The sequence below is a fragment of the Eleginops maclovinus genome, chromosome 14 (assembly GCF_036324505.1).
Source record: "Eleginops maclovinus isolate JMC-PN-2008 ecotype Puerto Natales chromosome 14, JC_Emac_rtc_rv5, whole genome shotgun sequence".
In the NCBI taxonomy this organism is placed as follows: domain Eukaryota; kingdom Metazoa; phylum Chordata; class Actinopteri; order Perciformes; family Eleginopidae; genus Eleginops; species Eleginops maclovinus.
This window is the reverse complement of record NC_086362.1, coordinates 337,324-355,089: the sequence shown is the minus strand read 5'-3', so window position 1 is coordinate 355,089 and position 17,766 is coordinate 337,324. Positions and strand designations below refer to the sequence as shown.

Below are 17,766 nucleotides of genomic sequence, written 5' to 3'. Positions count from 1 at the left end.
GTTGGGTTAGGGAGTTTTTTTGACGTTGTGTTAGGGGGGGGGGTTGGGGTGGGTTAGCGTTGTGTTAGCTTTGGGGCGTTGACGTTGTGTTGACGTTGCTTTGCGTTGCGTTGAGTTGTGGCGTTGAGTTGTGTTGGGGGGACGTTGGTTGACGTTTGTTGAGTTGACGTTGTGTTGACGTTGCGTTGACGTTGCGTTGACGTTTTGTTGACGTTGTGTTGACGTTGTGTTGACGTTGCGTTGACGTTGTGTTGACGTTGTGTTAGCATTGCGTTGACGTTGTGTTGACGTTGCGTTGACGTTGTGTTGACGTTGCGTTGACGTTGTGTTAGCATTGCGTTGACGTTGTGTTGACGTTGCGTTGACGTTGTGTTGACGTTGTGTTGACGTTGCGTTGACGTTGTGTTGACGTTTTGTTGACGTTGTGTTGACGTTGTGTTGACGTTGTGTTGACGTTTTGTTGACGTTGTGTTGACGTTGTGTTGACGTTGCGTTGACGTTGTGTTGACGTTGTGTTGACGTTGCGTTAGCATTGCGTTGACGTTGTGTTGACGTTGCGTTGACGTTGTGTTGACGTTACGTTGACGTTGTGTTAGCATTGCGTTGATGTTGTGTTGACGTTGCGTTGACGTTGTGTTGACGTTGTGTTGACGTTGTGTTGACGTTGCGTTGACGTTGTGTTGACGTTGTGTTGACGTTGCGTTGACGTTGCGTTGACGTTGTGTTAGCATTGCGTTGACGTTGTGTTGACGTTGCGTTGACGTTTTGTTGACGTTGTGTTGACGTTGTGTTGACGTTGTGTTGACGTTTTGTTGACGTTGTGTTGACGTTGTGTTGACGTTGTGTTGACGTTGTGTTGACGTTGTGTTGTGTTCAGGGAAACTCTGGTCTGGGCTTCAGTATCGCAGGAGGAACCGATAACCCTCACATTGGAGACGACCCGTCCGTCTTCATCACCAAGATCATCCCGGGAGGAGCCGCCGCTCAGGACGGACGCCTGCGGTACCAGCTGTTTATTAACTACCATCCTGCAGAGAGCCAGACGCACTGCTAGCCACGCTAGGCTAACATTGTCTTTGTTTTTCACCATTACAACAAACAGGTTGTAAGCGTTAACCTAACACAGAGCCTTTACCTTTCTAACGTCACGAAGAGTGTGAGTAGCTAAAGGTTTTAACTTATGTGCTTTTACTTTAGTAAAGCACGCATTGAATGGAATGACTCCTCAGTCAAAGTATCTCTCACTATCCTGACATTTTCCTTTTCCTTAAACAGACAGACTCATTTTGTTTGTAGCTGTTTGTTTACACATTGACCTGCTGACCCCTGACCCCGTACCTGAACTAAGGAACGGTACCTCGATGTCTGCAGGGTGAACGACAGCATCGTGTTCGTGAACGACGTGGATGTGCGGGAGGTCACGCACTCCATCGCCGTAGAGGCCCTGAAGGAGGCGGGGCCTGTGGTCAGGCTGTACGTCCTGCGGCGGCGCTCGGCCAGCGAACGCATCACGCAGATCAAACTGATTAAGGGCCCCAAAGGTAGGGAGGAAGAAACCCTTTGACCTGTAAAGACTACAGCTCCCATGCTGCATTTCACCAACAAGCATCCAGTACTACAGTAATGGTTAATGTGTTTCAATGGCAGGTCTGGGCTTCAGCATCGCGGGGGGGGCAGGGAACCAACACGTCCCCGGAGACAACAGCATCTACGTCACCAAGATCATCGAGGGGGGGGGCGGCACACCGCGACGGACGCCTACAGATCGGGGACAAGATACTGGCAGTACGTAAATAGAAACACAAATATATACAATATTTATTCACCTTCTGCTCTCCGGCTCCATGGCGCTTCCACAACGCCGTATGTGTACTTCCTGTGAGAGTGGGAGCGCTATTACTTAGCAGAGCGTCTCCAGCTTCTTCCACCTTTACTAAAGAGCTTTAGATGAATGTGATTAGCTCACCTTAGCTAGCCAGCTTGACTGATGGTTAGCCAGGTAAGCTAGCTTGATTTACAGATTGATAGCTAGTGGCGCTAGCTAAATAGCTGACATCAGCTAGAGCAGCCTTTCTCAAAGTGGGTGCCGCGGCACACTGGGGTGCCCCCCGACTGTGTCAGGGGTGCCGCCAAAAAAATTACGTATTCTGACATAAAAAAAAAAAAATCCCCAAAAAATGTAAATCTGAATACATTATTTTACCTGCTAATGGATTACTAACATTGTAAATAATGTTGATAATGTACAGTGGGGCAAAAAAGTATTTAGTCAGCCACCAATTGTGCAAGTTCTCCCATTTCAAAAGATGAGAGAGGCCTGTAATTTTTATCATAGGTAAACTTCAACTATGAGAGACAGAATGGGGGAAACAATCCAGGAAATCACATTGTAGGATTTTAATGAATTCATTTTCTAATGATTGTGGAAAATAAGTATTTGGTCAATAACAAAAGTTCATCTCAATACTTTGTTATATACCCTTTGTTGGCAATGACAGAGGTCAAACGTTTTCTGTAAGTCTTCACAAGGTTTCCACACTGTTGCTGGTATTTTGGCCCATTCCTCCATGCAGATCTCCTCTAAAGCAGTGATGTTTTGGGGCTGTCGCTGGGCAACACGGACTTTCAACTCCCTCCAAAGATTTTCTATGGGGTTGAGATCTGGAGACTGGCTAGGCCACTCCAGGACCTTGAAATGCTTCTTAGGGAGCCACTCCTTCGTTGCCCTGGCGGTGTGTTTGGGATCATTGTCATGCTGAAAGACCCAGCCACGCTTCATCTTCAGTGCCCTTGCTGATGGAAGAAGGTTTTCACTCAAAACCTCACGATACATGGCCCCATTCATTCTTTCCATTACACGGATCAGTCGTCCTGGTCCCTTTGCAGAAGAACAGCCCCAAAGCATGATGTCTCCACCCCCATGCTTCACAGTAGGTATGGTGTTCTTTGGAGGCAACTCTGCATTCTTTCTCCTCCAAACACGACGAGTTGAGTTTTTACCAAAAAGTTCTATTTTGGTTTCATCTGACCATATGACATTCTCCCAATCCTCTTCTGGATCATCCAAATGCCCTCTAGCAAACTTCAGACGGGCCTGGACATGTACTGGCTTAAGCAGGGGGACACGTCTGGAACTGCAGGATTTAAGTCCCTGGCGGCGTAGTGTGTTACTGATGGTAGCCTCTGTTACTTTGGTCCCAGCTCTCTGCAGGTCATTCACTAGGTCCCCCCGTGTGGTTCTGGGATTTTTGCTCACCGTTCTTGTGATCATTTTGACCCCACGGGATGAGATCTTGCGTGGAGCTCCAGATCGAGGGAGATTAGCAGTAGTCTTGTATGTCTTCCATTTTCTAATAATTGCTCCCACAGTTGATTTCTTCACACCAAGCTGCTTACCTATTGCAGATTCAGTTTTCCCAGCCGGGTGCAGGTCTACAATTCTGTCTCTGGTCTCCTTTGACAGCTCTTTGGTCTTGGCCATAGTGGAGTTTGGAGTATGACTGTTTGAGGTTGTGGACAGGTGTCTTTTATACTGATAACGAGTTCAAAAAGGTGCCATTAATACAGGTAACGAGTGGAGGACAGAGGAGCCTCTTAAAGAAGAAGTTACAGGTCTGTGAGAGCCAGACATCTTGCTTGTTTGTAGGTGACCAAATACTTATTTTACCGAGGAATTTACAATGAATTCATTAAAAATCCTACAATGTGATTTCCTGGATTGTTTCCCCCATTCTGTCTCTCATAGTTGAAGTGTACCTATGATGAAAATTACAGGCCTCTCTCATCTTTTTAAATGGGAGAACTTGCACAATTGGTGGCTGACTAAATACTTTTTTGCCCCACTGTATATAAATATAAAAAGAACAAGCAACAACAGCATGGATCGTTTTTTAAAAAGAAAAGCCCCACAAGATCCGGACATGATTGACTGTAACATGGAGCCTCAGCCTGCATGCGAGCCTTCGTCCTCCAGCCCTGAGTCTGCATCAAATGTCACAAAGGTAGACGCTAACAGTAAGGCTAAAAAGAGGACATACAATGACAGTTACCTCAAATGTGGCTTCGTCAGTACTGGGGATCCAGCATGTCCTCTCCCTTAGTGCTTAATATGTGGCATGAAACTGTCAAAGAAGGGATGGTTCCGAGCAAACTTAAAAGACAGGCCACTAATCATCCATCACTTGCTGACAAGGATGCTGAATATGTTGTTCGAATGAAAAGTCAGCATAGCCGTCAAAAACAAATGATGATTGAATCTGCAAAAGTCTCAGAGAAAGCACTGGAAGCTAGCTACCTCGTAGCTGAAATAGTGGCTGAAACAAAGACGCCCCACGCTATTGCAGAGACTGTAATTATGCCAGCATGTACAGCAATCGTGAACAAAATGCTAGGGCCTCAAGCTGCAAAAGAAATAGCAAAGGTCCCACTGTCGAATTCTACAATAGGGAGGCGAATCAACGACATGTCAGTGGATATGGAAGATGTGGTTTTGGGGAAAATCAAGACAAGTGGACATTTCTCTTTACAACTTGACGAGTCAACAGACGTGAGTGGGCACGCGCAGCTCTTGGCAAATGTTCGGTTGTGGATGGGGACCGTGTTAGAGAGAATTTCTTATTTTGCAAACCAAACAAAACTTCAGGAGAAGAATTTATCGTGTGACAACAGAGTATCTTGAAAATGGAGGATTGAGTTGGAAAAACTGCATTAGTATCTGTACTGATGTAGGGGTGGGCGATATGAGGTAAAATTCATATCACGATATGTTTCACTGTCCAGACGATATCGATATTATATCACGATATATGAGGGGAAACATCTGAATCACATTTGAATAGCCCTTCTTAACATCATAAATCGACTTGGCTTACTTCGCCGTAAACTCTCTCCCGACATTCCAAGTACAGTTGAGGCAGGCATTTCTGGCTGAAGTACTTGCGGCTCGGGATCTCGTACCTTGGGTCCAGAGTTTGAAGTAACTTTTTGAAACCCACTTTCTCCACAGTTTGGATGGGTACCATGTCCTTCGCAATGTGATGGGTTATAGCCTCCGTGATGTCTCTCCATGTCTTGCTTGTCCGCTCATAGCGAGTACGAATGATGTTTGTAGTGATTGCTGAAGCGATTGAGTGGAAGTCTGGCTTGTCTTTGGTCGAGCTCCTGGGCTGATTGCTTCTGGCATTTTGATGCAATCTGCATATTCTCGTACATGCATCGATTTAAGGTGATTTAATAAATTGGTGGTGTTTCCACCTTTCGCTAAAACAGCACGGCGACACAATTTACATAAGATATGTTTTTGTTTGAGGTCGGAGATCTTAAAACCGAACCAGTTCCACACGGCAGAGGTGCCCCCTTTCTTTTTCACCAATTCGTCATCCTGCACCTGGGTATTCTTTCCTGCCTGTTGACTCATCTTTAATTTTCAATGTCTTCTTCTTCTTCTTCTTCTTCTTCTTCTTCTTCTTCTTCTTCTTCTTCTTCTTCTTCTTCTTTTGGATCCACTATTGCTAGCACTACTTCCACGCAGCAAAAAATGCTTGCAACGTCCGCTCATAAAAATAGGTCTACGCCGTAAATCCTCAAATTGTGGCCGAGTGCTTTAATTTACTTAGGCTGCACATCGCACTGGCCTTTATTTGGGGCAGGCTTGTATATGGACCAGGCCTTCATTTCTTGCTTACCCTCTGTTGTATTGTATTACTTAAATCAAATAATGGGCATAATTACAGTAGGCTAATATCATTCACTGCATATGCATTTAGCGTTGTGCGTCTCCTCACTGAAAAACCATTCCGCTCAAGCCAGCCCCTGCTTGCTAGAAGTTACGAAATCAGTCACGGGGAAAAGATTTCCGAAACTTAGTTCTAAACACGCTATTATGCTTATCTACATTCATGATTCTACTAGACATCGTGATGTCCTAAAATAATGTCATGGTTTTGATCGTTTAAAGTTGCTTTCGCGTTGCCTGTGGAGTCTGGATTGTTCACACGTCCTGCATGCCCTTATAAGGAGCTCGTGGAGCGGTTTGTATGGAAATTAGGTGCACGAGAACTCTGTGCACAGCTGTTTTAGGAACAGACAGGCTGTTTAGGAACACGTCCAGGCATTCATTAATCCAGCGGAGGTTAATCTTCCGAAGCCCGTTTGAATATACTTCAGAAGACAAAGAATGTTCGACAATGCGACCCAACATGAACGCCAATTTATGAATTTATGACCGCGGTACCATCGATATCTCAAAATTCATATCATGGCGCAGCACAATACCGGTTTTTACTATCATACCGGCATATCGCCCACCCCTATACTGATGGTGCGGCTGCAATGACTGGCTGTGCCAGAGGTTTCATTAGCAGGGCCAAAGCACAAAACCCAGACATCCGAACAACTCACTGCTTCCTTCACAGAGAGGCACTTGCCGCAAAGACGCTCCCAAAAGAACTTTCCGACGTACTGGACAGAGCAGTGGATATTGTTAATTTCATAAAGGCGCGCCCGTTAAAGAGCCGCCTGTTTTCCATTCTGTGCGAGGAAATGGGCGCAGAGCATCAGAGCGTGTTGCTATACACACAGCCGTCCGCTGGTTGTCGCGAGGGAAGGTTTTGGGCCAATTGTACGAGTTAAGAGAAGAACTCAGTTTTCTTGACAGAAGAGAAAAATGCATAGGAGAGCTGCTCGCAGGTGAACAATGGTGCGTAAAACTCGCGTATTTGGCTGACATCTTTAAGCACCTCAATGAGCTGAACATTAAAATGCAAGGCAAGAAGAAAACCTCCTCTCCTCATCTGACAAACTGCGTGGCTTCAGATCTAAGCTCACGCTCTGGCGTTCCTGTGTGGGACAGGGCAGGCTGGATATGTTTCCCCTGTGCAACGCGCATGTAAACAGCAGCACACTTTCTGCCCTCATAGCCCAGCATCTGAAATCTCTCGAGGAGCGTTTTAGTCATTATTTTCCATCGGAATCTTACGCTCAGTTTGACTGGGTCCGTGATCCTTGGAGTTCAAGCGCACTGGAGAGCGCAAAGGACCTGTCACTGCCAACGCAGGAGCAACTGATGGAGATCAGGGAAGACCGCACATTGAAAATGAGATTTGGTGACATGGAATTGGACAGGTTTTGGATATCAGTGGAAAAAGAGTACCCAGTGGCCTCAAGTAGCGCTGTTGCTATTTTGCTACCCTTCTCCACAACTTATCTGTGCAAACTGAGCTTTTCAAGCCTGACATACATCAAGAACAAGTACAGGGAGCGCCTGAAGACTGTGGACCAGGAGCTCCGTGTCTGCCTCTCATCCATCCCTGCTAGGATAGGGCGGTTGTGTGCGTCGCACCAGGCTCACGTCTCCCACTGATGGTGAGTCAAAACCCCTCCTCTCTCTCAATTGCGGCTTGTTTGTGTAAGTGTGAGAGCGTGCCTGCGCTCTGCGCGCACGTCAACCTCTCTCTCTCTTCCTCTCTCATTGTGGATTATTGTGTGTGTGTGTGTGTGTGTGTGTGTGTGTGTGTGTGTAGGTGCGCAGATGGCACGGATGGAAACACGGATGGAAACAAGGACTATGATGACATTTTTTAACCTGCATCTTTTTCTTATCTTGTTCATTGTATCTCATTTTATTTGTTGTCATGTCTACCCCCTTTATTTTATTTTAACTGCATCCGGCACTTCATTTGAGTTCTCCTGGTCTCAATTTGTTGTGGAGTGCTTGCTTACTACTTGTGGTTTTATGACATTTGTGACTGGTTTATTGTTTTGTGAAGCACTTCTGTGTTTTTAAAGGTGCTGCGAGATAAAGTTCCTATAAAGTTGTTATTATCATTATTGTTATTCACAGTTCGTGTTGCACTTTACTGTCCCGTCTAAATAAACAGGACATTTGCATTTATGTTTAGGCTATGCAGTTATGTAGTGTCGTTTTTAATCATATTTTACATTGGGGTGCCTTGGGATTTTAAGCGCTTTTGAAAGGTGCACTGACTGAAAACAGTTTGAGAAAGGCAGAGCTAGAGCAACAGCACACTGAGTTATTGAATTGGGTCTCTAGGTTAGCCCTTTATAAAGGGGCGGGGCTACATTAGATGACTCAGCTCTTTGACCTCTGACCCTCAGGTGAACCACGTTTCTCTGGAGGACGTCCTTCACGAGGACGCCGTGGTGGCTCTGAAGAACACGGGGGAGGTGGTTTACCTGAAGGTGGCCACGCCCACCTCCCAGTACATCCACCCCTCCGACAGATACAGCCCCCCCGACCTTACCAGCTGTAGGTACACTTCCTGTTTCACAGACTATTGTGTTTAATTGTGAAGGGATGCAGCAGTATGTGTTTCCTTTCTGCAGCCTACATGGAACCGGACTACATGTGTGATTACCCACAAGCCTTCCCCCCCCCTTCCCCCCGCCGGTACTCACCCATCCCCCACAGCATGCTGGGAGAGGACGAGTTCTCCCGGGAGCCGCGGCGTGTCGGCGTCCAGCGAGGAGGCAGTGGCCTGGGCTTCAACATCGTGGGGGGGGAGGATGGGGAGGGCATCTTCATCTCCTTCATCCTCGCCGGAGGACCAGCTGATCTGAGCGGGGAGCTGAGGAAGGGGGACCAGATACTGAGCGTGAGTACAGGACGTGACATCACCCTAAGGGAGGGGGACCAGACACTGAGTGCGGGTACAGGAAGGGACATCACACTCCTCAGACTGAATGCAGGTGTTTGTGAGCAGGTGAACGGCGTAGATCTCCGGTTTGCGACTCATGAACAGGCAGCCGCCGCTCTGAAGAACGCCGGACAGATGGTGACCATCGTGGCTCAGTACAGACCTGAGGGTGAGACACAAACTGACACATCTAAAATACTTATACTGTATATTAATGTTAACGATGGTCTGTGTGAGCAGAGTACAGCCGCTTCGAGGCCAAGATCCACGACCTGAGGGAGCAGATGATGAACAACTCATCAGGAAGCCTGAGGGTCAACCGCAGCTTCTACCTCCGGTACACATACAACACGTACAACACGTACAACACGTAAAACACGCACAAAACACACAACACGTACAACACGTACAACACGTACAACACACACAACACGTACAACACATACAACACGTACAACACGTACAACACACACAACACGTACAACACATACAACACACACTACACACATTACACGTACAACACATACAACACACACAACACGTACAACACGTACAACACATACAACACATACAACACGCACAACACGTACAACACATACAACACGTACAACACGCACAACACATAAAACACGCACAACACGCACAACACATACAACACGTAAAACACGCACAACACGCACAACACACACAACACATACAACACGCACAACACATACAACACGTAAAACACGCACAACACATACAACACGTAAAACACGCACAACACGCACAACACGTAAAACACGCACAACACGCACAACACGTAAAAACATACAACACGTAAAACACGCACAACACGCACAACACACACAACACATACAACACGCACAACACATACAACACGTAAAACACGCACAACACGTACAACACATACAACACGTAAAACACGCACAACACGCACAACACGCACAACACATACAACACGTAAAACACGCACAACACGCACAACACACACAACACATACAACACGCACAACACATACAACACGTAAAACACGCACAACACGTACAACACATACAACACGTAAAACACGCACAACACGCACAACACGTAAAACACATACAACACGTACAACACGTAAAACACGTAAAACACATACAACACGTAAAACACATACAACACGTAAAACACGTACAACACATACAACACATACAACACGTAAAACACGTACAACACATACAACACGTACAACACGTACAACACGTACAACACGTAAAACACATACAACACATAAAACACGTACAACACGTAAAACACATACAACACATAAAACACGTACAACACGTAAAACACGTACAACACGTAAAACACATACAACACGTACAACACGTAAAACACATACAACACGTAAAACACGTACAACACATACAACACATACAACACGTAAAACACGTACAACACATACAACACGTACAACACATACAACACATAAAACACATACAACACGTAAAACACATACAACACGTACAACACGTACAACACGTACAACACGTAAAACACATACAACACATAAAACACGTACAACACGCACAACACGTACAACACGTAAAACACGCACAACACGTACAACACGTACAACACGCACAACACGCACAACACACACAACACATACAACACGCACAACACATACAACACGTAAAACACGCACAACACGTAAAACACATACAACACGTACAACACGTAAAACACATACAACACGTAAAACACGTACAACACATACAACACATACAACACGTAAAACACGTACAACACATACAACACGTACAACACATACAACACATAAAACACATACAACACGTAAAACACATACAACACATAAAACAGAGGAGTATTGAAGTACAGAGAAGAGTATTGAAGTACAGAGAGGAGTATTGAAGTACAAAGAGGAGTATTGAAGTACAAAGAGGAGTATTGAAGTACAGAGAGGAGTATTGAAGTGCAAAGAGGAGTATTGAAGTACAAAGAGGAGTATTGAAGTACAGAGAGGAGTATTGAAGTGCAAAGAGGAGTATTGAAGTACAGAGAGGTGTATTGAAGTACAAAGAGGAGTATTGAAGTGCAAAGAGGAGTATTGAAGTACAGAGAGGAGTATTGAAGTACAGAGAGGAGTATTGAAGTACAGAGAGGAGTATTGAAGTACAGAGAGGAGTATTGAAGTACAGAGAGGAGTATTGAAGTGCAAAGAGGAGTATTGAAGTACAAAGAGGAGTATTGAAGTACAGAGAGGAGTATTGAAGTACAGAGAAGAGTATTGAAGTGCAAAGAGGAGTATTGAAGTGCAAAGAGGAGTATTGAAGTACAGAGAGGAGTATTGAAGTGCAAAGAGGAGTATTGAAGTACAAAGAGGAGTATTGAAGTACAGAGAGGAGTATTGAAGTACAGAGAGGAGTATTGAAGTACAGAGAGGAGTATTGAAGTACAGAGAGGAGTATTGAAGTACAGAGAGGAGTATTGAAGTACAGAGAAGAGTATTGAAGTGCAAAGAGGAGTATTGAAGTGCAAAGAGGAGTATTGAAGTACAGAGAGGAGTATTGAAGTACAGAGAGGAGTATTGAAGTACAAAGAGGAGTATTGAAGTACAGAGAGGAGTATTGAAGTACAAAGAGGAGTATTGAAGTACAGAGAGGAGTATTGAAGTACAAAGAGGAGTATTGAAGTGCAAAGAGGAGTATTGAAGTACAGAGAGGAGTATTGAAGTACAAAGAGGAGTATTGAAGTGCAAAGAGGAGTATTGAAGTACAAAGAGGAGTATTGAAGTACAGAGAGGAGTATTGAAGTACAGAGAGGAGTATTGAAGTACAAAGAGGAGTATTGAAGTACAAAGAGGAGTATTGAAGTACAGAGAGGAGTATTGAAGTACAGAGAGGAGTATTGAAGTGTAAAGAGGAGTATTGAAGTACAAAGAGGAGTATTGAAGTACAGAGAGGAGTATTGAAGTACAAAGAGGAGTATTGAAGTACAAAGAGGAGTATTGAAGTACAGAGAGGAGTATTGAAGTACAAAGAGGAGTATTGAAGTGCAAAGAGGAGTATTGAAGTACAAAGAGGAGTATTGAAGTACAGAGAGGAGTATTGAAGTACAGAGAGGAGTATTGAAGTACAAAGAGGAGTATTGAAGTGCAAAGAGGAGTATTGAAGTACAAAGAGGAGTATTGAAGTACAGAGAGGAGTATTGAAGTACAGAGAGGAGTATTGAAGTACAGAGAGGAGTATTGAAGTACAAAGAGGAGTATTGAAGTACAGAGAGGAGTATTGAAGTACAGAGAGGAGTATTGAAGTGTAAAGAGGAGTATTGAAGTACAAAGAGGAGTATTGAAGTACAGAGAGGAGTATTGAAGTACAAAGAGGAGTATTGAAGTGCAAAGAGGAGTATTGAAGTACAGAGAGGAGTATTGAAGTGCAAAGAGGAGTATTGAAGTGCAAAGAGGAGTATTGAAGTACAGAGAGGAGTATTGAAGTGCAAAGAGGAGTATTGAAGTACAGAGAGGAGTATTGAAGTACAGAGAGGAGTATTGAAGTACAAAGAGGAGTATTGAAGTGCAAAGAGGAGTATTGAAGTACAGAGAGGAGTATTGAAGTGCAAAGAGGAGTATTGAAGTACAGAGAGGAGTATTGAAGTACAGAGAGGAGTATTGAAGTGCAAAGAGGAGTATTGAAGTACAGAGAGGAGTATTGAAGTACAGAGAGGAGTATTGAAGTACAAAGAGGAGTATTGAAGTACAGAGAGGAGTATTGAAGTACAGAGAGGAGTATTGAAGTGCAAAGAGGAGTATTGAAGTACAGAGAGGAGTATTGAAGTGCAAAGAGGAGTATTGAAGTACAGAGAGGAGTATTGAAGTGCAAAGAGGAGTATTGAAGTACAGAGAGGAGTATTGAAGTGCAAAGAGGAGTATTGAAGTACAGAGAGGAGTATTGAAGTACAGAGAGGAGTATTGAAGTACAAAGAGGAGTATTGAAGTACAAAGAGGAGTATTGAAGTACAAAGAGGAGTATTGAAGTGCAAAGAGGAGTATTGAAGTACAAAGAGGAGTATTGAAGTGCAAAGAGGAGTATTGAAGTACAGAGAGGAGTATTGAAGTACAAAGAGGAGTATTGAAGTACAAAGAGGAGTATTGAAGTACAAAGAGGAGTATTGAAGTGCAAAGAGGAGTATTGAAGTACAGAGAGGAGTATTGAAGTACAAAGAGGAGTATTGAAGTACAAAGAGGAGTATTGAAGTGCAAAGAGGAGTATTGAAGTACAGAGAGGAGTATTGAAGTACAGAGAGGAGTATTGAAGTACAAAGAGGAGTATTGAAGTACAAAGAGGAGTATTGAAGTACAGCTGTGTTTCAGGGCGCTGTTCGACTACGATAAGCAGTGGGACTGTGGAGTCCTGTCTCAGGCGCTGGACTTCAGCTTCGGAGACGTGGTCCACGTCACGGACAGCAGCGATGACGAATGGTGGCAGGCCAGGAGGGTAACCCCGGGGGGGGAGCCGGAGGAGACCGGGTACATCCCCTCCAAACACAGGTAATATATAAAGGATAACGGTTCTCTGTGGGACCAGTAAAGGTGTTCTGCTGGTTCCTGACTGAAGGGTTCCTCGTGATGCGTTCAGGGACCGCCAGTTGTTTACAGTTTTATTTACCGTGTTCCTGGAATAACCCTGGTGTTCGTTTCAGGGTGGAGAGGAAGGAGTGGTCCCGCATGAAGAGCAAAGGTAACTCTAAATAAATAATAATTATGATGACAATAATAATAAAGATAAATAATAATAATAATAATAATAATAATAATATTGATGTGTTGTTAAGGTTGTTTTCTGCCCGCAGGTAGAGAAGGCTTCGTCCACAGCTACGAGCTTGTCACTCAGATTGAAGGTCAGTTCTGTGAACGATGAGTGGTGTTAATAAAGTTTCCTCTCTTTAGTGGACTGTTAACGATGAGCGGTGTTAATAAAGTTTCCTCTCTTTAGTGGACTGTTAATGATGAGCGGTGTTAATAAAGTTTCCTCTCTTTAGTGGACTGTTAACGATGAGCGGTGTTAATAAAGTTTCCTCTCTTTAGTGGACTGTTAACGATGAGCGGTGTTAATAAAGTTTCCTCTCTTAGTGGACTGTTAACGATGAGCGGTGTTAATAAAGTTTCCTCTCTTTAGTGGACTGTGAACGATGAGTGGTGTTAATAAAGTTTCCTCTCTTTAGTGGACTGTGAACGATGAGCGGTGTTAATAAAGTTTCCTCTCTTTAGTGGACTGTTAACGATGAGCGGTGTTAATAAAGTTTCCTCTCTTTAGTGGACTGTGAACGATGAGCGGTGTTAATAAAGTTTCCTCTCTTTAGTGGACTGTTAACGATGAGCGGTGTTAATAAAGTTTCCTCTCTTTAGTGGACTGTTAATGATGAGTGGTGTTAATAAAGTTTCCTCTCTTTAGTGGACTGTTAATGATGAGCGGTGTTAATAAAGTTTCCTCTCTTTAGTGGACTGTTAACGATGAGCGGTGTTAATAAAGTTTCCTCTCTTTAGTGGACTGTGAACGATGAGCGGTGTTAATAAAGTTTCCTCTCTTTAGTGGACTGTGAACGATGAGCGGTGTTAATAAAGTTTCCTCTCTTTAGTGGACTGTTAACGATGAGCGGTGTTAATAAAGTTTCCTCTCTTTAGTGGACTGTTAACGATGAGCGGTGTTAATAAAGTTTCCTCTCTTTAGTGGACTGTTAATGATGAGCGGTGTTAATAAAGTTTCCTCTCTTTAGTGGACTGTTAACGATGAGCGGTGTTAATAAAGTTTCCTCTCTTTAGTGGACTGTTAACGATGAGCGGTGTTAATAAAGTTTCCTCTCTTTAGTGGACTGTTAACGATGAGCGGTGTTAATAAAGTTTCCTCTCTTTAGTGGACTGTTAACGATGAGCGGTGTTAATAAAGTTTCCTCTCTTTAGTGGACTGTTAACGATGAGCGGTGTTAATAAAGTTTCCTCTCTTTAGTGGACTGTTAACGATGAGCGGTGTTAATAAAGTTTCCTCTCTTTAGTGGACTGTTAACGATGTGCGGTGTTAATAAAGTTTCCTCTCTTTAGTGGACTGTTAACGATGAGCGGTGTTAATAAAGTTTCCTCTCTTTAGTGGACTGTTAATGATGAGTGGTGTTAATAAAGTTCCCTCTCTTTAGTGGACTGTTAATGATGAGTGGTGTTAATAAAGTTTCCTCTCTTTAGTGGACTGTTAATGATGAGCGGTGTTAATAAAGTTTCCTCTCTTTAGTGGACTGTTAATGATGAGTGGTGTTAATAAAGTTTCCTCTCTTTAGTGGACTGTTAACGATGAGCGGTGTTAATAAAGTTTCCTCTCTTTAGTGGACTGTTAACGATGAGCGGTGTTAATAAAGTTTCCTCTCTTTAGTGGACTGTTAATGATGAGTGGTGTTAATAAAGTTTCCTCTCTTTAGTGGACTGTTAATGATGAGCGGTGTTAATAAAGTTTCCTCTCTTTAGTGGACTGTTAATGATGAGTGGTGTTAATAAAGTTTCCTCTCTCTAGTGGACTGTTAACGATGAGTGGTGTTAATAAAGTTTCCTCTCTCTAGTGGACTGTTAATGATGAGTGGTGTTAATAAAGTTTCCTCTCTTTAGTGGACTGTTAATGATGAGCGGTGTTAATAAAGTTTCCTCTCTTTAGTGGACTGTTAATGATGAGTGGTGTTAATAAAGTTTCCTCTCTTTAGTGGACTGTTAACGATGAGCGGTGTTAATAAAGTTTCCTCTCTCTAGTGGACTGTTAACGATGAGCGGTGTTAATAAAGTTTCCTCTCTTTAGTGGACTGTTAATGATGAGTGGTGTTAATAAAGTTTCCTCTCTTTAGTGGACTGTTAATGATGAGTGGTGTTAATAAAGTTTCCTCTCTCTAGTGGACTGTTAACGATGAGTGGTGTTAATAAAGTTTCCTCTCTCTAGTGGACTGTTAATGATGAGTGGTGTTAATAAAGTTTCCTCTCTCTAGTGGACTGTTAATGATGAGCGGTGTTAATAAAGTTTCCTCTCTCTAGTGGACTGTTAATGATGAGCGGTGTTAATAAAGTTTCCTCTCTTTAGTGGACTGTTAATGATGAGTGGTGTTAATAAAGTTTCCTCTCTCTAGTGGACTGTTAACGATGAGCGGTGTTAATAAAGTTTCCTCTCTTTAGTGGACTGTTAATGATGAGTGGTGTTAATAAAGTTTCCTCTCTCTAGTGGACTGTTAACGATGAGCGGTGTTAATAAAGTTTCCTCTCTCTAGTGGACTGTTAATGATGAGTGGTGTTAATAAAGTTTCCTCTCTCTAGTGGACTGTTAATGATGAGTGGTGTTAATAAAGTTTCCTCTCTCTAGTGGACTGTTAATGATGAGTGGTGTTAATAAAGTTTCCTCTCTCTAGTGGACTGTTAACGATGAGTGGTGTTAATAAAGTTTCCTCTCTCTAGTGGACTGTTAACGATGAGTGGTGTTAATAAAGTTTCCTCTCTCTAGTGGACTGTTAATGATGAGTGGTGTTAATAAAGTTTCCTCTCTCTAGTGGACTGTTAATGATGAGTGGTGTTAATAAAGTTTCCTCTCTCTAGTGGACTGTTAATGATGAGCGGTGTTAATAAAGTTTCCTCTCTCTAGTGGACTGTTAACGATGAGCGGTGTTAATAAAGTTTCCTCTCTCTAGTGGACTGTTAATGATGAGCGGTGTTAATAAAGTTTCCTCTCTCTAGTGGACTGTTAATGATGAGCGGTGTTAATAAAGTTTCCTCTCTCTAGTGGACTGTTAACGATGAGCGGTGTTAATAAAGTTTCCTCTCTCTAGTGGACTGTTAATGATGAGCGGTGTTAATAAAGTTTCCTCTCTCTAGTGGACTGTTAATGATGAGTGGTGTTAATAAAGTTTCCTCTCTCTAGTGGACTACGCTCGTCCAATCATCATCCTCGGTCCGACCAAAGATCGCGTTAACGATGACCTTCTCTCCGAGTTTCCTGACAAGTTTGGATCCTGTGTTCCCCGTAAGTGTGGGGGGTAATCACTTCCTGTCTCCTGGGTGGTGGGGGGTAATCACTTCCTGTCTCCTGGGTGGTGGGGGGTAATCACTTCCTGTGTCCTGGGTGGTGGGGGGTAATCACTTCCTGTGTCCTGGGTGGTGGGGGGTAATCACTTCCTGTGTCCTGGGTGGTGGGGGGTAATCACTTCCTGTCTCCTGGGTAGTGGGGGGTAATCACTTCCTGTGTCCTGGGTGGTGGGGGGTAATCACTTCCTGTCTCCTGGGTGGTGGGGGGTAATCACTTGCTGTCTCCTGGGTGGTGGGGGGTAATCACTTCCTGTCTCCTGGGTGGTGGGGGGTAATCACTTCCTGTCTCCTGGGTGGTGGGGGGTAATCACTTGCTGTGTCCTGGGTGGTGGGGGGTAATCACTTCCTGTCTCCTGGGTGGTGGGGGTAATCACTTCCTGTCTCCTGGGTGGTGGGGGGTAATCACTTCCTGTCTCCTGGGTAGTGGGGGGTAATCACTTCCTGTGTCCTGGGTGGTGGGGGGTAATCACTTCCTGTCTCCTGGGTGGTGGGGGGTAATCACTTGCTGTCTCCTGGGTGGTGGGGGGTAATCACTTGCTGTCTGGTGGGTGGTGGAGGGTAATCACTTGCTGTCTCCTGGGTGGTGGGGGGTAATCACTTGCTGTCTCCTGGGTGGTGGGGGGTAATCACTTCCTGTCTCCTGGGTGGTGGAGATAATCACTTCCTGTCTCCTGGGTGGTGGGGGGTAATCACTTCCTGTCTCCTGGGTGGTCCCAGCATTTTCCCTAAAGTTCACCGACAGTTTCAGCAGGAAATGCATTTTCTAGTTAGCTTAGCTGTTAGCATCAATATTAGCTTAGCTGTTAGCATCAATATTAGCTTAGCTGTTAGCATCAATATTAGCTCAGCTGTTAGCATCAATATTAGCTTAGATGTTAGCCTAGTCTCAGGAGCTTTCTCCCCCGGACCCTGACCCTGGACCCTGGAGCCTGGACCGGACCCCCCTCCGGTGTTGCTAGAACAGAAGCCTGATTGAGCCAAACAGGAAGTGATGTCACACCTCTCTCCGCA

General features: G+C 44.1%; 1 protein-coding gene across 1 annotated transcript in view; it reads left to right on the top strand.

Annotated features, from left to right (window-relative positions):
- The window catches only part of LOC134876269 (disks large homolog 4-like), a 31,985-nt gene that overhangs the window by 11,654 nt on the left and 2,565 nt on the right, over positions 1-17,766 (top strand). The window contains 12 exon segments of the mRNA XM_063901249.1: positions 878-1,002; positions 1,372-1,541; positions 1,648-1,730; positions 1,732-1,785; positions 8,116-8,266; positions 8,344-8,612; positions 8,721-8,823; positions 8,895-8,991; positions 13,027-13,203; positions 13,356-13,393; positions 13,506-13,553; positions 16,592-16,693. Of these exon segments, the coding sequence (XP_063757319.1) occupies positions 878-1,002; positions 1,372-1,541; positions 1,648-1,730; positions 1,732-1,785; positions 8,116-8,266; positions 8,344-8,612; positions 8,721-8,823; positions 8,895-8,991; positions 13,027-13,203; positions 13,356-13,393; positions 13,506-13,553; positions 16,592-16,693 (1,417 nt within the window).